The following is a 23,619-nucleotide window of genomic DNA, read 5'->3' as shown; positions in this document are numbered from 1 at the left end:
TTGTTAAAAAAAAAAAAAAAAAATCACTCCTCTCCTCAAACCTCCTAATAGTTTTCACTATACCAGTCAAGTCCTCACAGTGGTACTGTGCTCTGCAATACAGTAATTACTAGGCCCAAGTGACAATCTAAACTGTTAAACTGGAATTAAGCAAAATTGAGAATTTAGTTCTGTCACACTATTCACACTTCAGGCCACATGTGGTTGGTGGCTACTGAAGGAGACGGCCACAGATACAGAAGATTCCCATCACCACAAAAAGCAATGGATAGCCCTAGAGAAATCCTAGAATTATGCCCCACATGCTACTAGCTCTTCAACCTTCTCCTGTCGTTCATCTTGCTTACTTACTCCAGTCACATGGGCTTCTTTACAAAATTCTCCTCATTCCACCTAAAGACTCCATATCTGATCTCCTCAGCTAGCATCTAACACCATCTAATTAAAAAAATAGTTGTTTCTTGCTTTATCTTTAATTTGTTTAGTTTGTGCTCTGTCTTTAGGCTAGAACGTAAGGTCCACGAGAACAAGGGTTTTCCTCTTCTATTTGCTGTTGTATTATTCCCTACCCACCAAATGTTTATTAAATGAATCAATTTATTAACTATCACATACCAGTTTAAGGAAGTGAAAGAACAAAAAATAAATACGAAAAGGTGAAGGAATGCTAGAACAGAAAAGCCAGATAAAAATGAAGTATGAGAATATCACCTGATACTGGTTTAGGATTATTTTTGCAGTTCTTTCAGCCCAAAACACAAAATTTGAGTCCTAATTTTAAATTCATCTATGGATCTATTATTAAAACACAAGCAACTTTACTATGCAGGTTACAGCCAAGAGCTGCACCGCATCATGGGAAAGCAGAAGGGAGGGTCAACCAGTACCTTGTAAACCCGAACGTACTCTTCAATGCTTAAGTCCCGAAATTTTTGCCACAGTGAAAGCGCTTGCACATCGCCCAGTTCCAATCGTTGGAAGAACTCCTGTGCTGATTTTACTACACTTTTATCATCTGCTGCTTCTTTATTAACTTGTACATAAACCTAAAGGTACAATAGTACATTAAATGAAGTATATAACCAGTCACTGTTATCTCTAACACAGAAAGAAAGCAAAAAAGCACATTCTGAGAATTCTCATTGAAAATTTTCCAAGTTGGGTACATTACAGAGTGTAACTTTTCTTTTTTGCCACGGGCCCTTGGTGAAGCCTATTGACCCCTTCTCAAAATGTTTCTAAATTCATAAAATAAAATACACAGGGTTACAAAGAAAAGAATTACTTTGAAATAACCAAATAGCCAAAAATTAATTTGTGATATAGTAATAGAGGAAAATACTCAATTTCTGAGACAGGTTAGGGAAAATAAAGTATAATTTTTTCTTTCCGTCCAAATCCACAGACCCCCAGGGTAAGAATATCTATTTAAGACTAAGCTGGCATTTCTTCTGTTTTTTCCGAAATGCCATATTATTATCCTGTAACTTCACTGAGAAAGGTTGAATAAAGTAGGATGGCTCAATCTGGCAAAGAAAACAGCTAAAGGATGATTTAGCATTTGTTTTAATCGAATATTTTTAAACTGTTCTCTAAACAGCTTACTGTGTAAAATAGGTGATCTTGGTAAAAAAGACAGCTTTTAGAGAGTTAGTATAATTATACTCTAAACTCAGGATCCTAAAAACTGTGTGGAGCGCCTCTTCCGGAGTTTAATTTTACATCACCTGTCTTAGCTGGTTTAGTTCCATACCCAGCCAAGGACTAGGGTGGAGTTGATGGTTTATTAAGGGCTCAGGCTTACTCTTCCAGCTCTAGGAATCTGGGTTCCCAATGTAGTTTCAATCATTTTTCAGTCTCCAAAATATAATGTTAATAAATGACATTAAAATATTAATATTACAGTTCAAGTAGTACTGAAGTTATACATATGGACTACAAATATTTTATTTACAAATTGTAACTCACTTGCAGGTTGAAACATCAGTAACTTTACTACCACATTATTCTCAGAAAGCTATTCAAGTCTCATGAAAGCAATAAAAATGGATGAGTAAACTATGAAAAAATAAGGCTTCTAAACTCTTACAGTGTTATTATCAAAATATCCGTACAGCAGTATTTGGATAGAAAAAATGATTTTACTGCTGGAGGACACATTGGCTTATACCCACTAGATACTACCAACAAATGGGACAGGGCATTAAACATCTCTCAAGGTAAGAAAGTTTCACCTTTCATAGATGATTTATGTTAATTACTGGAATGACAGACTTAAATAAATAAATACTGCTAAATAAAAGTTAAAATTACCTTTTTTTCCCCCCTAGAAAAGAGTTAACATAGCAGGCCTGATACTATTATATTTAAAACATCCTGCTTGCAAGGTTGGCCACTGGCTGGCATCTATTAACTTAGATTTTTGGGAGTGTTTCCACCAACTTAACTGATAAAAGTGGTCACTGTGCCTAAACTGTGTGTGCCAACAATACAGCTTAGGCTGAACTTCTGCTTTCCTTCTGGGAGTCTGGGATTTAGGACATTCTAAGCAGAGGGTACCTACATGACCAACTCTCAACAAAAACCTTGGACATAGGGTATCTAATGAACTTTACCAGCAGACATTTCACATGTACTCTCAAAATCTGCTGCTAGAAGTATGTGCACCTTGTGTGACTCCACTGGGAAAATCTGGGAGTTTGGAAAGTCTGGTTTCCTCTGGACTTTACCCCATATGTGCCTTTTCCCTCTGCGATTTGGCTTTGTATCCCTTCACTGTAATAAATCATAGCCACAAGTAAGACTATGCTGAGTTCTGGGAGTCCTCCAAGTGAATCACTGAACTGGGGAGAGGGGTGGCCTTGGGATACTTGACACATATCATAAAAAGGTGACGTTTACATGGTCCTATTAGTAAGTCCAGAATAATATGTACAATGTCAGTTAGAAAACAAAGAAGATTTTGGTAAGGTATGGGAAAACAAAGAGGGTCCCCATAAGATAATAAACTGCAGACTTCTTGATTTTTGAATGACCCAGCCATTGCCAACTGCTTAACAGTCCAGTATACAGATGTTAAAAACATAAATATATATTCACAAATGGTTTTCGATTCTATCTCACACACATGTACATGTGCACACAAGTTATAAGCAAACATATGCAAAATGTCCTTATTTTCACAAAAGACTTTTTTTTTTTTTCATAAAGCCTTTCTCCACGGTGAAGTTTTTTTGTTTTTAAATCTAGGACTTTAAACTCAAATAACCAAACATTTAAAAATCTATTATGCATTCAAGCTACTGTAGGACTATTTTAGAAAAAACTTCACCAGAATCTTCTCTTTCTTAAAAAATAAAAATAATTAAATCAAAAAGCCCTTAAAACATGTGAATATTCTTAGTATTTCTGCAATATGTAGTTATAAAACAAACATTAGTGAAAATCAACTGACACTATCAAAGAGAAGAGCTTTAATAAGCACTTCCCAATATACCTATAAATGCACAATATAAAACTATACAGTTAGTATGAAGCTTTTTTACCCTTGGAAAGTACGCATTTTGAAGATATCTTGCTTTTAAGGCTAGATTTAGACACAAAGAGATAAAAAGGCAATTTTAAATTTGGGCTTGATAATAAGACAGCATGGCTTAGTAAAGTTTTTGAGGATGGAAACACAATTTTTCTTTTAAAAGAAAACACAAAAACCAGTTGTGTTTCCATTAGGGAATAAACTAAATGTCTTACACTTCCTTAAAAAAATTATTCCCTTTTCCCTATTTCTAGATATTGGGCCTGCCAAAAAGCATAAAAATTTATTTTGAATTTAACTGAGATAATTATAGTAAGCTCTTGGGCTGATCTGCCCAAATATAAAGAACTAAGCACGAAAATTAAAAGTAGTAGGATAAACCTTTCTTATCCCTTTAAATTTGATCCTAGAATACCATTAGCCACATGGGCACAGTTCAACTCCTTGATGGGGGCTCTAACCCCACTTATAGCCATGCTTGTCTTAGAAATACTGACAACTGCTAAGGATGGTTAGCAAAACTTAGAAACCACAGACCCTGTTTTAATATATTTGCCATCTTAAAATGCATTGAATTTTTACCTCGCTGTTTAGAAAAGAGTATGTAAAAATAATCAGGATTATAATTTGAACAAACAACTTCACTGTTTAATGCTGTTTCATGCCTTGATCAGAAATTTCTTAGCTGCTAGTTGATTCCTAATGTGAAATGAAAAATTAAAGACATTCAAATGAGTTCACATAATTAAAACTGAATATATCAATATTGCAAACAGTTAACAATAAAGCCAGAATGTGGTAGGGAAAAAAATAACTAATTTGAGCTAATTTATGAGTTATCAAATTTCTCCTCCTTAATACATTATTAGTAGTATATGAACTGCATTTCACCTTCCATTCATCTTTTCATACTTGGAATCTCTTACTTTTACTCTGTGTATATACATAACCACATTCATTATATCTTATATCTTTATTCAGGGATGATAATTATTAACTCCTTGTAGAGCACCACACACTAGCACCTAATAAACGTTAACATTTCTCATGCTGACAGAAGTATTTTTTGCACATTTCAATGGTGTCAGATATTTACGGAGCTATTCATGTGTACTTTGTCCTTGCTAGGTATGTCAAAACTCATTCTAAGAGGAAGACTAAGAGGACAATGAGACACTGTAGTGTTGTCCCAAACAAGCAGAGAGAGGGTAGAAAAGCAAGCAGTGTTGGGAAGGGACAGCAAGAAACAATGGCCAAGTGGAGAAATTGCCAGGATAGAGGAAAGGAGAATTGCCTAGAATGGGGAGGAGATGGGGAAGACTTCCAGGAGGAGCAGAAGCTAGGAAGTGGGATGGTGCAGGCAGGCCCACAGTGGGAAATGATTCACGGTGTGTGTACCTAGCGACCTGGTCTCTAGGCCTGTGGACAGGGCAAGGACCACCAGCTAATGTCTGTCACACAAGAAGAGCTGCATGCCTCCAAGCATCATATAGGCTGGGATACTAAACATATAAGAGACCAGTGTGCACTGAAGACAAGAGTCCTCTAGGACTGTCCTAGGAGGCACATAAGAGCCTGGGGAACTTTGCGTGATTTGGGAGGTGGGAAATTCTTAACAATGACTTACACTGACTCTTACTACTCTCAAAAGTGATGGCAGGAATCAGATTTTCTTACACTTATAATTTAAAAACTATTTCTTACATATAAATGTTATTAAGGAACAAAATTAATACTAGCCATAACAGTAACATTCCCTGGAAAAAGAAATGTAACTTAAATGATGAAATATTGAACGTAATTTTTCATAAAATAAAAACTTCAACTGCATAAATATCCCTACATGTGACAAGAATTTAGTCTTGAATTATTTACTTAAAGTTGAGAAATTGGAGACTCTAAAGTTAGGAAAAACATTGTCTCTTGAGGAATAGATACTAATTCTATGTTTTAAAAAATGAGAGGAAGTAAACATTATCACTCATTGAATTGGTGCTTTGATCTTGTCCTATTTTTTTAAATACTTTTTTTGCCTACTGACATGGGGAAGCTCAGGGTCAAAACTATTATGTAATATTACCTAGTGATACATTAACCCCTGACTTTCTATTTTTCTTTTATTAAATGCCCATCACTGTAATTACCTTAAATCCTGTTAGAAAGGGTTAAGGTAGAAATACTGAAATAGAACTTTTGAAGGCCATTTTGAACTGAAAAAATTTATACTACTTGTGTTATTATGTAACTTTTTTTTTTTTTTGAGACAGAGTCTCGCTCTGTTGTCCAGGCTGGAGTGCAGTAGTGTGATCTCAGCTCACTGCAACCTCCACCTCCTGGGTTCAAGTGATTCTCATCTTCAGCCTCCTGAGTAGCTGGGATTACAAGCATGCACCACCACGCCCAGCTAATTATTTGTATTTTTGTTTTAGTAGAGATGGGGTTTGCCATGTTGCCCAGGCTGGTCTCAAACTCCTGAGCTCAGGCAATCCACCCGCCTCAGCCTCCCAAAGTGCTAGGATTGCACACTGTACCTGGCCTATGTAACCTTTTTTAATGTCTAGGATACAGGCTAATGCATATTTTATTGGCATGACATTTATCTCTTATAAGAGGCTGCCCTTACATTTCATAAGAATGACTATGGTTACAAAAGTCATATTAATAGGCAATATGCAATGAGTCAAGTTCTATTAATAAAACCTTCTGTAGCAAAAAAAGTGGTTAATATGCTTAGAGATCTGGTTGGATATTAAAGTCCATTCAAATAATGTAAATCTAAAAGCAAGCCTGATAAGTTACCTTTAAAAGTATTATTAAAATAGGTAAAAGTAAATGATGACACCCACATATCCATGATTCAGATTTAATACTTGTTAACTTTCACCATAAGAAATTACTTTTTGCCTGGGCGTGGTGGCTCACACCTGTAATCCCAGCATTTTGGGAGGCCAAAGTGGGCAGATCACAAGGTCATGAGTTTGAGACCAGCCTGGCCAACGTGGTGAAACCCCGTCTCTAGCAAAAATACAAAAAAATTAGCTGGGCATGGTGGTGCGCGCCTGTAATCCCAGCTACTCGGGAGGCTGAGGCAGGAGAATCATTTGAACCCGGGAGGCAGAGGTTGCAGTGAGCTGAGATCGCACCACTATACTCCAGCCTGGGCAACAGAACAAGACTCCATCACGAAAAAAAAAGAAATTACTTACCAATTAAATGGAAAGGCTTTTTGATATATTGTCTAAAGCTTACTGCAAATATTTTCCTGAATCACTAATGTGAATTCTAAATAAAAAAAAATTAGTTATTTAACAGCCAATTCACAAGGTAAGAGGGAACTAAACAAAACTACTTCCCTGCTTTGTAACTGAAAAAAAAAAAATTAGAATAATTAAAGTTTCAAATGCTGGCCAACAAAATCCTAGGTCCATATACAAAACAGCTAGATGTCATGGGGAAAAAATGCTATAAGGTACAGAGAAAAACCAGTAGTGAAACATATGCACCAAAATGGAAATGCAATAAATGACTGTGGGTGTTAAACATTTTCATCAAAGAAATTCTGCAACTATCATATAATATCATTTCCAAGCTAGCTGAGAAACTGAATATACTAATAGTGATTATAGTGCAATTTAGAGAATACTGATCATAGTGCAATTTAGAGGAAGGCAGGCCATAAACTCTGCTACTGGATGGCCTCTGCCAAAGTCAAACAAATATGCCAGAAGGTTGAAAGTGCCAAAACTCAACTACAAATTGTGTCCCCGGTATAGCAACTCAGGGGATGAAAGATAGGAAAATTCTATATACATAATTAAACCAATGGAAATCAAAGGCTCATAAAGCCATTCTATAGTGGGGGTGTGTGGGCATTCACCGCATAGAGCACTCAGGAGCCAGACTACCTGTGTCAGAATCCTGGGTTTGGCCCGTGGTTTCCTCTGCAGTAAACTGTGTTAACAAAGTAAGTTAAATTCTGACAAATGGTAATTAGTGTATCCTATAATAGTTATTTATTTCCTGGATGAACAATACATTTTATATTCCACAACTTACATATAATTAGAGAAGGGGGCAAAAGAGAACTGTAAGAGCAAATTCATTCAGGCATTTACTGCAAGCCATAGTATTTAGGGTTGTGGATAAGGAAGATAACGAAGACATGGTCCTTCCTCTCAGAGAACTCACTACTAACTATAACTCGATAAGGAAAAAAACAAGTGTTCGACCAAAGCTTTGAGAAAACAGATTTTCACAAATAAGAAAGAGTAAATGCAGATCGTCTTAAAGTTTTCCTTCGAATATCAACCAACATTATTTACCAATACACCAAGCACTTTCCAAGCTTAGAATCACTATTTCTGACTTTCTGGTCACCTATTCTGGTGACCAGAAATAATCATGTGGCAGAGCCTCTGTATTACCACCTACACTATTTTCTTTTAGAAACAGAATAACATCATCATTTATTAACATTTGTTTAAAGCTCAAAAAAATTCCTCATTTATGCTAACAGTTGTTTTTGAAAATAATCCAAAGTGACAAATGTAATTTTAAAATGCAAACTGAGTCTACAAAATTCGCATAAAGATATAATAACCTGTAGGATGCCATTTTAGGCTTTGCATGTTTTCTGTCCTGCAAAAGGAGAAGGAAAAGAGCAAGTGAGTAATGGTCTTGTCGTCTGTTACAAATAGCAAAGTGGGTGTATCTGACTTGCCTTCTTTTGTCTTTAAATGCAGTTTCCTGGTGAATCTATTAGGCAAAAGAACACTAATGAAGGCAACACAATTATTATTCGACTTTTTAGTTATTCACAGAAGTACCTTGTTGCCCTTAGGCCTTCTATAAGTGTACTCATCAGTAAATGACCTCTAACACAGATGTTGATCTTCCACTATTTTTGAGTCTCTAAAGGCAGGAAATTATATTAAACCGCATAGAAAGAAATATACTCTTAGGTTTCCATGGAGTTTGAAAACAAATTTTCCTGAAATATTTAAAATATTGTACAGCCTCGGCAACATAGTGAGACTTCGCCTCCACAAAATGGCGAAAAATCCCCACAAAACCTATACCTATATAGGGCCAGGCACAGTGGCTCATGCCTGTAATCCCAATACTTTGGGAGTTTGAGGTGGGAGGATCACTTGAAGCCAGGAGTTTGAGACTTGCCTGGACAACATGGCAAGACCCTATTGCTATTTAAAAAATGAAATAGGCTGGATGTGGTGGCTCACACCTATAATCCCAGCACTTTGGGAGTTTGAGGTAGAGGATTGCTTGAGCCCAGGAGTTCGAGACCAGCCTGGGCAACATAGGGAGACCCTGTCTCTACAAATAATCAAAAATAAAAAAATTAGTTGGGTGTGCTGATGTCTGCCTGTAGTCCCAGCTACTTGGGTTGCTGAGGTGGGAGAACCACCACCTGAGCCTGGGAGGTCAAGGCTGCAGTGAGCCGTGATTGTGCCACTATATTCCAGGCTGGGCAACAGAGGAAGATCCTGTCTTAAATAAATAAATGATAAAAATAAAATGTCATAGAAGACAAAGGTTTACTATTTGCAAGATTAAACAAAATCTTTTGAGGTGGGGCAGAAGAAAGATAAAAAGAGTAACTCTCACATGTCATGCTGCACTCTTAAATCAATGACACAAGGTCTCCAAGCAGGTATGTGTATTTTCTGCATCATGGGGTGTCTCTGCGTAAAAAGTGAAGTAGAGGTTCATCTTCAAAGACACTTTCCTCCCTGTCTAATTAAGAACAAATAGTGACTTCTCTTAGAAGTAAAATGTATTCAAACACCTGTGCTAACATTCTTAAATATCTGCTAGTCATAATAAAGAAATCAATGTACTTTGTGTTCTTAGCTCCCACAATTTAGTCTAAATATCTACCCTGGCATGCTTACAATGGTCCAAGCAAGCATTAGGTGATAGCCTGTTCCTCTTCCTTATTTGGAGGTGTTTTTACCTTTCTCAGCATTCCACAAGTAACTTCCTCCTTTGTTCTCCCCTGCCTTTGCCTCTTTTGAAAAGTTCTAAGTTGCTAGCCAATTGCGACAAATACAGAATGTGAGGTCCCATTCCAGCCAATGGAAACTGGACACAGCAGTAGGGTGGACGTATCAATTTATAAACGACCCTGTCTCCTTTGTTCGGTGTACTCTCGTGGCAAAACTACTGGCGAGTGTACCCTTTCTGCAGAGTAAAAATGGCCTTGCTGAGAGAATTAAATTTATGCTCAAGTGCTATTTCTTTGTGGCACTGGGGAACAAGCATTCTATTTTTAAATAAACATTTTTACATATAACATCTTTGGGCCTGGATCTCACGCAAGGTTAAGCTTGAGGTAAAATTATTCAAGTGTAAAAATAAATAAATAAATACAGTAAAAACTCCAGGCACTAAGGGAACATGCTTTATTTATAGACAACCATGAAGAATTATTAATTTTTAAATTCCTGCCTATCAATAAAACTCTTAATGGGAAAGAGAGGAGAAATCTTTTGGTTAACATGATAAATCAAAATGCAGTCATTTAGAGTGCAGTATTGGCATGGACTCGGGAAAATGGCAAACCTTTAAAGGTCTTTAAGAACTGGAATATGGGCTGGGTGCGGTGGCTCACACCTGTAATCCCAGCAGTTTGGGAGGCCAAGGCGGGCGGATCACGAAATCAGGGGTTCAAGACCAGCCTGGCCAACATAGTGAAACATCATCTCTACAAAAAAACACAAAAAAATTTAGCTTGGCGTGGTGGTGGGCACCTGTAATCCCAGCTACTTCTGAGGCTGAGACAGAAGAACTGCTTCAACCCAGGAGGTGAAGGTTCAGTGAGCCAAGATTGCGGCACTGCACTCCAGCCTGGGCAACAGTGTGAGGCTCCTCAGAAAAAAAAAAAAAAAAAACAACAACAAAAAAACACAAAAAACTGGAGTACGTTTTTGTTCAATTTAACTGCAAAGCCAGCTGCAGGGGAAAAATCACGTAACAGAAAGGAAAATGATGAAGCACTCTGTGTGGCTTAAGCTGGAGAAGTAAAGCATTATTTTTGCAAGTGCTCTTCCTCACACACAAGCAGAACATCTTTAGTCTGATCCCCTGATCTGTCACCAATATGGCTGACTTTGTATCTGTGTTTCCACTGCGAGGCCCAGAAATGGCAGAGGTAACAACAAGGACAACGAAAAGGAAACACATCCCTGGAGATTGTTTGGACAGGAAGGACTTTATTAATAAACTTCAGGAAGAATTAAGATAAAGAAGCAAAGTATCCAAGGGACTAAATGAAATAGAGTAGACAGAAATTCACATTGGACAAAAGCCAGGAAAATGAGGTGAAAGATGTAAATGGGAAAAGCACACACAATTTCAGAGAGAAATAGACATGCCATTCCCCACACCAGAAAAAGAACAAAAATATTCATTTTTCAAGTCTAATTGATATACAGCTATTACCATGAAAATAGCTGTAGTACATATTAACTGGCAGAAAATTGAGAAATTTCTGTGTTGAATCATTATCTTACATGTTTATTCTAAAAAGATTCTATACCTGAAGAATTACTGTCCCAAATCAACTAAAAGAGCATTTAAAAAATCTTAGATTAGGAAATAAAAATAACCTAGTAAAATAAGTGCAACATTTTCTTTCTTTCTGAGACAGGGTCTTGCTCTGTTGTCCAGGCTGGAGTGCAGTGTCATGACTACTGTAGCCTTAAACTCCTGGGGTCAAGCAATCCTCCTGCCTCAGTCAGTCTCCCAAGTAACTAGGACTACAGGAACAGGCCACTGTGCCTGGCTAATATTTTATTACTCTGTAGAGGCCAGGTCTCATTATGCTGCCCAAACTGGTTTTGAATTCCTGGTGTCAAGCAATCCTCCTGCCTTGGCCTCCCAAAGTGCTGGGATGCAGGTGTGAGTCACTGTGCCCAGCCAAAAGCAACATTTTCAACTACGTTTTGGTTCCTTGTTTTAAATAACATATTTTTTAAACCTCTGGAGGCTGGGCATGGTGACTCATGCCTGTAATCCCAGCAGTTTGGGAGGCCAAGGTGGGTGGATTACCTGAGTCAGGAGTTTGAGACCTGCCTGGCCAACATGGAGAAACCCCATCTCTACTAAAAATACAAAAATTAGCTGGGTATGGTGGCACACGTCTGTAATCCCAGCAACTTGGGAGGCTGAGGCATGAGAATCTCTTGAACCCAGGAGGCAGAGGTTGCAGTGAGCTGAGATTGCACCACTGCACTCCAGCCTGGGCAACAGAGCAAGACCCTGTCTCAAAATAAATAAAAATAAACCTCTGGGATTAAATATATGTTACTAAGCTACACAGTACTCTGAAAAAATTTTGAAATGTTTTCTTGCCAACTTACTTCAAAGAGATGCTGTAGAGGATTGGACTGCAGTTTTTCCTCATAGCCAAACAGTTGGAAGCCAGTTCCCAGAAGACCTACCATGATAATCCGTATATGAAAAATTATCAAGTTGAACAATAGAGAATAGGCATGACCGGACTATGCATAATTCTATAAAAAGAGCAACCTGTCATATTATGTATCCTGAGAACTATTACAAAACACACTTTTACCTTCTATGACCCCATAAACTGACACAAGTCAAATTCAATATATTTAATCATAAATTCAACATACTGAACAGATCACTGAAATTAAGTTCACAGAAACCAATAGGTTATGAGCTCATCAAAGGTAGAGTCTGGACTAATTTATCTTTGTACTAACAGTGCCAAACATCACCCTAGCAGACATTACAAAATAAACATTTATTATGCAGCTACTCTGTTGAAGTGACATCATGATGCTAGACACTAGGCACTCAAAACTTACAAAAAAAAAAAAAAAAACTGATGGAAAGTGTTTTCAAACTTTCTTTTTAAACTTGTAGGCATTAATGTGAAGACAGCAACGGTTTTGTTGTTATATCAGTTCTTAAACAAATAATTGGAGGAAAACAGCAAAAGGTAAAACTTGGAACATCCTTCATTATTTCTCAGGTTCAAGGTAGCCAAGCAACAAAAATCTTAAATTTGACCGTGTATAATTTTTCAGTCTTTGATGATAAATTCAGAGTTCAGGGATAGTGTTAATTTGTACCTTAAGAAAAAAAAAAAAAAAACCAAAAACTGAGGTTGGTAAACTACAAATTAAAATTCCTAGTACAGTCTGGGAGTATGTAGACTCAAGATATTCTGCATAAAGATGATCATAATTTCCGTTTGAAAGGATTTATGCAGTCTGGGGTAAGAGGAACATTAGTTTTATTATTTTAAAAACCAATTTATGGCTGCGTGCAGTGGCTCATATGCCTGTAATCCCAGCTACTAGGGAGGGTGAGACAGGAGAATCGCTTGAACCTGGCAGGCGGAGGCTGCAGTGAGCTGAGATCGCGCCATTGCACTCCAGCCTGGGCAACAAAAGCGAAATTTTGTCTCAAAAAAAACAAAACAACAAAAAAACAAAATTAGCCTGGCATGGTGGTGCATGCCTGTGATCCCAGCTACTTGGGAGGCTGAGACAGGAGAATCACTTGAACCTGGGAGGCAGAGGTTGCAGTGAGCTGAGATGGTGCCACTGCACGCCAGCCTGGGTGACAGAGCAAGACTCCATCTCGGAAAGAAAAAAAAATTATTTCTATATCAATTACCAAGCTTCAGATCTAAAGGGCTTTACTGATATACATTTTTCTATACAAGGTTCAGTAGTAAGTAGGACGTGACTGAACACAGGAGACAGGAATATACAATACTCTGGAACTTAGGAACAAGAAGGATGACTGAAGCTCTATTCACTTTCTTTTTTTTTTTTTTTTTTGAGACGGAGTCTATTCACTTTCTTGTTTTTTTTTTTTTTTTTTGAGACGGAGTCTCGCTCTGCCGCCCAGGCTGGAGTGCAGTGGCCGGATCTCAGCTCACTGCAAGCTCCACCTCCTGGGTTTACGCCATTCTCCTGCCTCAGCCTCCCAAGTAGCTGGGACGACAGGGGCCCGCCACGTCGCCCGGCTAGTTTTTTGTATTTTTTAGTAGAGACGGGGTTTCACCATGTTAGCCAGGATGGTCTCGATCTCCTGACCTCGTGATCCGCCCGTCTCGGCCTCCCAAAGTGCTGGGATTACAGGCTTGAGCCACCGCGCCCGGCCAGCTCTATTCACTTTCAAGCAAGAGCAAATGTGATTATGATTCAGGGTGGCTGAAGCAGTGTGTGGAAAGATGCTCAGTGTTCCAAAACACAAAAATGGGAAAAGTAAAGGCCAATTCCATTTAACATTCAGCCTAATACGTTTTCAAAAACTAATTCTGTGCTTAGAAACTGCCAACTTTCAAATGGAAGTAGCTGAAACAGCAAAATTATTCTTTAACAATGATGGTTATAATGGAAATGTTGACAGATCATTAACCATAGCAGTCCTTTAGAGAAAAACTGCTATAATGAAATCCTGCAGCTAAAATGTAATGGATACCCTAATCACATATTTGCTAATGCCTGTGAAATGTCTAAATTGGTCAAACTAATAAAAATCAGTGCCATCCATTAAGTCTGACTATTGAGCCTAGGGCCTAGCCCTCTGACTACCAGCTGTTGTGAACTACAGGTTGATTTTCTAAATTCAGGGTAAGTATTCTGATTCTTCCACAGTGAATAGTAAAGGTACTATTAACAGATTCAACGTCTACTCTTCTTAGAGTGCTTCTTACGTGCCAAGCATTGTAGATATAAAAGTAAGTTCACGCCTTCAAGGAACATGCCTCAGTAGGGCAGGGAAGCACACAAATAAGAATATAAGACAGGAGGCTTACCGTATTTGAGTAGAGCTGGATACTAGGAAATTGGTGATGTGAGAAGATAGGCAAGGGTGTGTCTGTGTGTCGAGAATGCTTTATAGAAATGATACTAGAGATGTTTCTTAAAATATACACGGCAGTAACACCAGAGATGTTCTTAAAGTTTGTGTTTCACACAATCCTAAGCCAAAAGAACAAAGCTGGAGGCATCACGCTACCTGACTTCAAACTATACTACAAGGCTACAGTAACCAAAACAGCATGGTACTGGTACCAAAACAGATACAGACTAATGGAACAGAACAGAACCCTCAGAAATAATACCACACATCTATAGCCATCTGATCTTTGACAAACCTGACAAAAACAAGAAATGGGGAAAGGATTCCCTATTTAATAAATGGTGCTGGGAAAATTGGCTAGCCATAAGTAGAAAGCTGAAACTGGATCCTTTCCTTACTCCTTATACGAAAATTAATTCAAGATGGATTAGAGACTTAAATGTTAGACCTCAAACCATAAAAACCCTAGAAGAAAATCTAGGTAATACCATTCAGGACATAGGCATGGGCAAGGACTTCATGTCTAAAACACCAAAAACAACGGCAACAAAAGCCAAAATTGACAAACGGGATCTAATTAAACTAAAGAGCTTCTGCACAGCAAAAGCAACTACCATCAGAGTGAACAGGCAACCTACAGAATGGGAGAAAATGTTTGCAATCTACTCATCTGACAAAGGGCTAATATCCAGAACCTATAAAGAACTCAATCAAATTTACAAGAAAAAAACAACCCCATCAAAAAGTGGGCAAAGGATATGAACAGACACTTCTCAAAAGAAGACATTCATACAGCCAACAGACACATGAAAAAATGCTCATCATCACTCACCATCAGAGAAATGCAAATCAAAACCACAATGAGATACCATCTCACACCAGTAAGAATGGCAATCATTAAAAAATCAGGAAACAACAGGTGCTGGAGAGGATGTGGAGAAACAGGAACACTTTTACACTGTTGGTGGGACTGTAAACTAGTTCAACCATTGTGGAAAACAGTGTGGCTATTCCTCAAGGATCTAGAACTAGAAATACTATTTGACCCAGCCATCCCATTACTGGAGATATACCCAAAGGATTATAAGTCACGCTGCTATAAAGACACATGCACATGTATGTTTATTGTGGCACTATTCACAATAGCAAAGACTTGGAATCAACCCAAATGTCCATTAGTGACAGACTGGATTAAGAAAATGTGGCACATATACACCATGGAATACTATGCAGCCATAAAAAAGGATGAGTTCGTGTCCTTTGTAGGGACATGGATGCAGCTGGAAACCATCATTCTCAGCAAATTATCGCAAGAACAGAAAACCAAATACCGCATGTTCTCACTCACAGGTGGCAACTGAACAATGAGATCACTTGGAGACAGGAAGGGAAGCATCACACACCAGGTCCTATTGTGGGGAGGGGGGAGGGGGGAGGGATAGCATTAGGAGATATACCTAATGTAAATGACGAGTTAACGGGTGCAGCACATCAACATGGCACATGTATACATACATACGTAACAAACCTGCACGTTGTGCACATGTACCCTAGAACTTGAAGTATTAAAAAAAAAAAAGTATTAAAAAAAAAAAGTTTGTATCTCACAATCTACCCCGTCTTTCACTACCATAACAACTTCATTTACCTTGCCCTCTCACACCTTGATTACTGGTTTACGTGAGTTAGGAATGGTTCTGAGTAAACTCATTATATGAAAGATAATTTGCGGTAGTACTTAACTGTTTGGATCGCACTCCTCTCTTTTTCTCTTTTCCTTCTGGACTTTCCCCACCCCACTCCTGCCCCTCACTGTACAGTTAAAGGGGAAGCCAAAGTATCACCCTTTGCTTATCTTCTGGGCCACTGGCTATGGTATAATAGTGGATCCTACTTCATGTAGGATGGCCCAGGGAGGCTGGATGTCCTTAGATTGAAAAATGGCAGGGCTGTGGTTGAGAACGGTGTACACAGTTAGACTTACTTCTGCCCTGTATAGTCACTTCTACATTTAACTAATAAAAGCAGGCAATTCCTCTTTATTAAAACCACAAAAGCTTACATCAGGTCTTACTCTGGGGTTTTGTTTTTTTAGACAGGGTCCTGCTCTGCCACCCACACTGGAGTTCAGTGGACTGCAGCCTTGACCTCCTGGGCTAACACGATCCTCTTACCTCAGCCTTCCGAGTAGCTAGGAATACAAGGGCATGCCACCATGTCCGGCTAATTTTTTTGTATTTTGTAAAGACAGGGTTTCACCATGTTGCTCAGGCTGGTCTCAAACTCCTGGGCTCAAGTGATCCACCCGTCTTGGCCTCCCAAAATGTTGGCCATTACAGGAGTGAAATACCATGCCTGGCCCAGGTCTTCTTTGAATGTGTGAAGTTACCTTCCCCAAAGGTAACTTATGTGGTGAGAATTACTCAAGTAAATAGAAGATTTTATGCAAAAAAGCCATTAGGAAAAAAAAATAGGTAGGACATACTACTTCATCCAACGGGATTCTGCCTATATTCCGTCCAGAAGATCAAAGTTTTTAAAAATTGAAATTTACAATAAAATGAAAAACAAAATCTCAAACGTACTTACCAAACTGCATGCCCCAATCGCCAAGGTAATTTATTCTTATTACTTGATGTCCTAAAGCTTCTTTGAGATTTGCTATAAAATTTCCTAGTAATCAATAAAGTATAGTTTCTCATTCTTGTTATCCATTTTTGACATAAGAACCATGTACTTCTTTATTATCAAAGCATAAGTAAAAAATTCTTTTCACAAAATTTACCAACTCACTGTTTTTTACCAAAATATTCACCATTGTGTTTTCATATATGTTATGGAAAGGGAGTAGGAAATTACTTGTAGGGCAGTTATTCCAAAGAATCTCACATTTCACAGTAACAGAATTTTCATCAACATCATTAATAGGATTTTAGAACACATTAGAGTAATTGCTATTCTAGTCAATTTCAAGGAGAGAAAAAAAAATCCCAGTAATTAACAAGAAATATATTTGTCTGTGTCCTAAGAACCGAAGCCTCACTGCTGTATTTTCCCTTTTTGTGTTTTCTAAATAGCTCATTCTATCTCCTTTTAATCACTAACATCTACCCTCTGCATGCCTGCTCCCTAACAGCATGTAATAATCTTAAAGCCTTCACTTTCCCATACTGCTGATGCTGGTTTCACACTCAACATCTATTCCGCTTTCCTTCTTTTGTGCTCTCATCTACTGCTGAGGCTGAAAACCTAAAAAGTACAATTCCCAGAGTCTCTTTTTATTAGAGTTCCAGAAGTCTTCTAGGTTTGGGCAATCAGATACAGTCTGTGTAAGATTTAGAAGGGGAGTTACTTCTATTTTTTTTATGACAAGCACAGTTGTGGAGGCTTTGTTTTTATGTGACACCATGAACAGAGGTCTTAGTATTCCATGATGGCCACCAAAGAAACTGAAAGTATATGGGGCTGCCTCTTAAGACTGTATGGATTCTAGATGGCATGGCAGGAGTAGTGGCATTTTCTTGACCACGGCAGTGGCAGCATGGTTCTACAGCAGTGGAAGTGACTGCAGAAGAGGCAAGAGCTCCCTTGATGACAAAGTTCTATAGTGCAGTTTTGGGAGTTATTTACGTCAGCTTAACCCAAAGCTTCTGCAGCCCTCCCAACAACTTTGTAAACTATTCAATATCCTATAATAAATCCTCTCCTGCCTTCACTAAGAATGGATTTAGTTTTTTGCAAATAAACCCTCACCAATATCCATACCTGTCTTAAACTACTGCAGCTATCTTCTTTTCCAGCTTCCCTACTTCTAGACTTTCCCAATCTGTAAACTCCCAGCAATTGGAACCCCAGTTTTTCCAGCTGGTACAAAGATAGCATATTCTTATTTTTTTTTCTTAGCCCCTTATTATATCACAAATCCAATTAAATGTCTGAACCTAGACTTCTGGAATTAGACTGCCTAATTTCAAATCCTGGCTACAATACTTCAGAATCTTGGGAAAGCTACTTTTGGTAGCTGAATTTCTTCATCCATAAACCAGAGTTAATAGTATTTACCAAACTGGGTTGTTATAAAATTGAATTATATAATACATGAAGACACAGCATGGTAAGTTCTCAACTATTATCTCTAACTGGTCCAAATATTTCCCTCAACTGTGAAAACAACTTTATCATACCCTACCCATCATTTACTCACTCCTATACTTTTGACTTACTCACATAGCTTTTCTTATATTGTATATTTCTTACACTTTTTCATCAAGTCCTGTCATTTCTTCTCTTAAAATGCTGCCCAAGAACAATGAGAGCTGACCCCACAACAATCTATGCCACAAGTACTAATTTCTCCAATTCTGAAAAGTATTGAAGCACAGGTTAAACAACTTTCTCTTAAGCATGCAATAGGACAGATTTCTACATTGGAAGTGAGATTAGATTGAGATAGACTCCAAAGTCCCTTCCAATTCCAATATTATATAATTTTAATTTCAGTTTTTAAATTCACCTGCTGCATGACACGTGTTAAATAAATGAAAATTGTTAATTATACACTGAAGCATTACAACTATGAAGTATAACATAGTAATCTCTATTTATTGAAATAGACTTTTTTTGTTGTTTTTTGAGACAGAATCCAGCTGTCGCCCAGGCTGCAGTGCAGTGGTGTGCAGCTCACCGCAACCTCTGCCTCCCGGGTTCAGGCAATTCTCCCACCTCAGCCATGACAGGTGCACACCACCACACTGGCTGATTTTTTGTATTTTTAGTAAAGATGGGGTTTTTGCCATGTTGGCCAGGCTGGTCTCGAACTCCTGACCTTAAATGATCTGCCTACTTTGGCCTCCCAAAGTGCTGGGACTACAGGTGTGAGCCACTGCGCCCGGCCAGAAATAGTCTTGTTCTAATTTCCAGTCTTGAATATTCTACTAAGTGCTCACATGACTGAAGTGAATTTTTAACAAAAATTGTTATTTGCACTATATAATTTTGACAAAAATTGTTATGTATTTTATATAAACAAAATATATGAATAGGCAGAGCGTAGTGGCTCACGCCTGTAATCCCAGCACTTTGAGAGGTCGAGGTGGGCAGATCACTTGAGGTCAGGAGTTCGAGACCAGCCCGGGCAACATGGTGAAACCCTGTCTCTACTAAAAATACAAAAATTAGCCAGGCGTGGTGGCGCATGCCTGTAATCGCAGCTACTTGGGAGGTTGAGGCAGGAGAATCTTTTGAACCTGGGAGACAGAGGTTGCACTGAGCTGAGATTGCACCACTGCACTCCGCCCTGGGCAACAAAAAAACCCCACAAAATATATGAGCAAAAAAATTTGAAGGGTTATATATCCCCACGTAACTATTTTTACTTTTGTATCTTTGAGGTCTTCTCCATATTTATACTTACTTTTAGAAAGTTAAAAATCATAACAGTTAAAATTAGTTTCTCAGTGAATCTTTGGTTTTGAAATGAATTGTTTCTATCGTTATTAACCAATGTTGTCCATTTCATGTAATATTGAATTAGCATGAGGCTCATATAAATTTAAACTTTTTGTTTTTTGTTCTTTTGTTATTTAAGCATTAAACCATTAAATTGAACTATCAAATACTTCCTCAAAGGCACGTTTAGTATTTTATGTGAAACTAAACACTTACCTATGATGGTAGAACGCAAATGTCCAACATGAAATTTTTTGGCAACATTAGGTGAACTGCAAAAAAAAAGGGAGAAGTTATTTCTCTATTCTAAGAACTAAGACTTCTAAGAATCAACTAGGTCATGCCTCCATACTTTGACAAAACTGTGGAGTATATAGCCTTTGGTATTAGGGCAAAGATAAGTTAAAAGTCAAAAATTTACAGCAAAGATAAATTAGAACTCAAAATTTTGACATTATGTTAATGAAATTGATCCTGTGACTCCTGAACTAATAGCATTCACGTAAGTGGTATACTTAGGAAGTGGATACATTTAAGGATTGATAAAACCAACACAAATTACTAAGTTTAGTGCAAATCCTTTACCCTCTTAAAAATCAGAGGGCCTCAAAGAAATATTTTTCATATAGGTAATATCTGCTACTATTTACTGTATCAGAAATCAAAATTTAAAAATGTAAAAATACCCCCAGCACAATGGTTCACGCCTGTACTCTCAGCACTTTGAGAGGCTGAGGTGGGAAGACTGCTTGAGGCCAGGGGTTTGAGACTAGCCTGGGCAACATATCAAGACACTGTCTCTACAGAATTTTTTTTCAAAAAACTAGTCAGGTAGATGGGTGCGGTGGCTCACACCTGTAATCCCAGCACTTTCTTAGGCCGAGAAGGATGGATCACTTGAGGCCAGGAGTTCTAGACCATCCTGATCAACATGGTGAAACCCTTACTTCACTAAAAATACAAAAAATTAGCAGGGTGTGGTGGTGCATGACTGTAATCCCAGCTATTTGGGAGGCTGAGGCAGGAGAATGGCTTGAACCTGGGAGGCGGAGGTTGCAGTGAGCCGAGATCACGACATTCATTGCCCTCTAGCCTGGGTGACAAGAGCAAAACTCTGTCTCAAAAAAATAAAAATAAAAATAATTAAAATAAATTAGTAGGGTGTGGTGGTGCATGCTTGTAGTCCTAGCTACATGGAAGGCTAAAGCAGGAGGATAGCTTGGGCCCAGGAGTTCAAAGTTACAGTGAACTATGATGATTGCACTTCAGCCTAGGTGACAGAGTGAGACTGTCTGTAAAATTAAAAACAAAACAAAAAAAGGAAAAATAATTATGCATAAAACCTCTAACAATTGGAATGTAACTCACCACTCCAAATTCCCAATCAACACATTTATCACTCCCGTGTGTGCTCAAGAAGTTGTAATCAATCATTTAACATCGCAAATGCTTCCACAGCACTCACTACCTGACAGGCACAGCTGCATATACTTTACGTGTATTAACTCATCTAATACTCGTATGTGCTGTGAGGTAAGGTACTCTTAACTTTTATTTTACAGATGAGGGAACTGGGACAACAAAGAGAGATAATGAAGCAAATGTGGCAATATCTTGATGACTCTTAAATATGTGTAACGAACATATGGGGGTTAATTATACTGTTCCCTGTTTTGTGAAGGTTTGAAAATTTCATAAGTTTTTCAATATTAAAAAAAGATAAATTATCTTTTATATTATCAATTATTAAAAAAATTGAACATAGTTGGTTAAAAGTGGTAAAACTAGAGCTTAATTCTGGTTTGTCTCCAAAGCCTTGTTATATACCCTTCAGAGTACTACGATTTAAAAACTTGGTCCTACGACATGCATGCATATTTTAAAAATTCTCTTCTCCTATCTCTCTCATTTTCAGAAGAAATCCAAGAATAATGTTCTCTATCAATTTTGATTCTGTCTCCACCTATTTTGTCTCTACTTTGAAATCACAACAGCAAGAACTGCAGCATCTGGAAAACCTCTAAGGGAGAGAGAAGCAATGGTCTCACAACAGTGCCACATGTAAACTGTCAGAGAGCAAAGATGGCTGCTAGGAGAGAGACAGGCTCTGCCTTCAACAGCATTCAGACACTCATTTAAATTCCAGCCTTCCTTAACTGCTTTAGAAAAAGGCTAAGAGAAGCAAATCCATAAGCAAATTAACTGCCATACAAAAAGCCTACAGAATACAACTTGCATAGAACAGGTTATTTTTAGATACTTCTTAAAAGCATAAACAAAAAGGAGCAGTATATGGGAAACCAAAACTTAAGAGGAAAGCCAGGAAATCAATGAGTAAGGAAGACTGATGCCACAGTATTTCTAGAGCTTAGTTGGAGTAAAAGGATGGTGAAGGTGGAAAAAAAAAATGCAAAAGAAGGTAAGTAATGGTGGCAACTTTTCAAGTTTTAGGAAACTTATAATGGCATTACTTAAAAGGATGAATGCATGGCAACAGGTAATATATTGCCTCCCTATTGATTTTCCTTTACTTGCCGGTTAGGTAATTGAAAGGGGTTTAAGAGTAATATGGTAATGAAGTGCCTCCCAAGTGAAGAAAGCAGTATGTCCATTAATTTAAAGACATGAATGAAAATAATCAAAGATGATCACAAATTCTTTGCTTCTCTCACCATTAAGAGATGTACTCTATTTTTCTCCCCTTGAATCTGGGGTGATCTTGTGACTTGCTTTCATCAGCAGAAAGTGACAAAACTGATGATACCATGCCTGTTCCAAGATTAGATGTTTTCACTATCTTAGAGCCTTGAGTACCTCTGTAAAGAGGTCTTGCTACCCTGTTGGAGAAACAATGTGGTGGGAGAGACAGATGCCTGGCCAGAGAAGTAAATGAGCCACTTTTGATTTCTAGCCCCAAGAGTTTCCAGATGACCACAGTTACATAAATGACCTCAGGCAAATAGAAGAACCACTGGCCTGAAATACTCCTCTCCCCCCATTTCCTCATACATGGTGTCATAAGTACCAAAATGGATGTTGTTTTAAGACACTAATCAGAAGCCGGCAATTCTTTTTCCTAAAGAGCCAAATAGTAAATACTTTAATAGGCTTTTGGACCATCTGATCTGTCACAACTATTCAACTCAGCTCTGCTCTGTTCAACTGCCATTGCAATATGAAAGCAGCCAATGTAGATGATGTAAACAAATGTGCATGGCTGTGTTCCAACAAAATTTTATTTGCAAAAACAAAAGGGGCAAACTGGATGTTGCTTATGGGCTGAGGTTTAACAATCCCTACATTAAGGTTTGCAGTGGTTTCTTATTCAAGAGGAGATAAAACAGGCAAATTTCCTTAAGAGATGGCCTTAGTGTAGTTCCTCTGTGGTATGAGGATGACTGTAGGAAGTCCCTCTACTCTTTGTGATGCAACAAATATTTAAACTCAACTTTAAATATCATAATTGTGGTGTACTGCAGTACAAGAGTCATTCATAAGTGTCTACTCCATAGGAGCAGAAGCTTACTCAGTAATTGGTCCTTATCATAAATTCATGAGTTTGGTCTTAGAGGGTCTGTCTTTTTTAAGAAGACAAGTGAGTGGCAGAGACAGTACACATGTGTAAAACCCGCTCTTTCACTGACTGTACAGGTGCTAATCATAACTAAGTTTAAAGGCTATTACCATAAACTGCAATAATGAGTTAGTAAACATTAATACTTCCCATATCGATTTTTTTAAAATCTTCCACAGACGGCCAGGCGCGG

General features: G+C 38.0%; 1 protein-coding gene across 2 annotated transcripts in view; it reads right to left on the bottom strand.

Annotated features, from left to right (window-relative positions):
• The window catches only part of RARS2 (arginyl-tRNA synthetase 2, mitochondrial), a 74,339-nt gene that overhangs the window by 15,628 nt on the left and 35,092 nt on the right, over positions 1–23,619 (bottom strand). For both annotated transcript variants that reach the window (XM_023205251.2, XM_023205252.2), the window contains 4 exons: positions 20,069–20,124; positions 16,994–17,077; positions 11,917–11,993; positions 888–1,046 (listed from right to left, as the gene is read on the bottom strand). In XM_023205251.2, the coding sequence (XP_023061019.1) occupies positions 888–1,046; positions 11,917–11,993; positions 16,994–17,077; positions 20,069–20,124 (376 nt within the window). The remainder of the gene's footprint in view (positions 1–887; positions 1,047–11,916; positions 11,994–16,993; positions 17,078–20,068; positions 20,125–23,619) is intronic.

The sequence above is a fragment of the Piliocolobus tephrosceles genome, chromosome 5 (genome assembly GCF_002776525.5).
Source record: "Piliocolobus tephrosceles isolate RC106 chromosome 5, ASM277652v3, whole genome shotgun sequence".
Classification (NCBI taxonomy): Eukaryota; Metazoa; Chordata; class Mammalia; order Primates; family Cercopithecidae; genus Piliocolobus; species Piliocolobus tephrosceles.
This window is presented reverse-complemented; position numbering and strand designations above follow the sequence as displayed.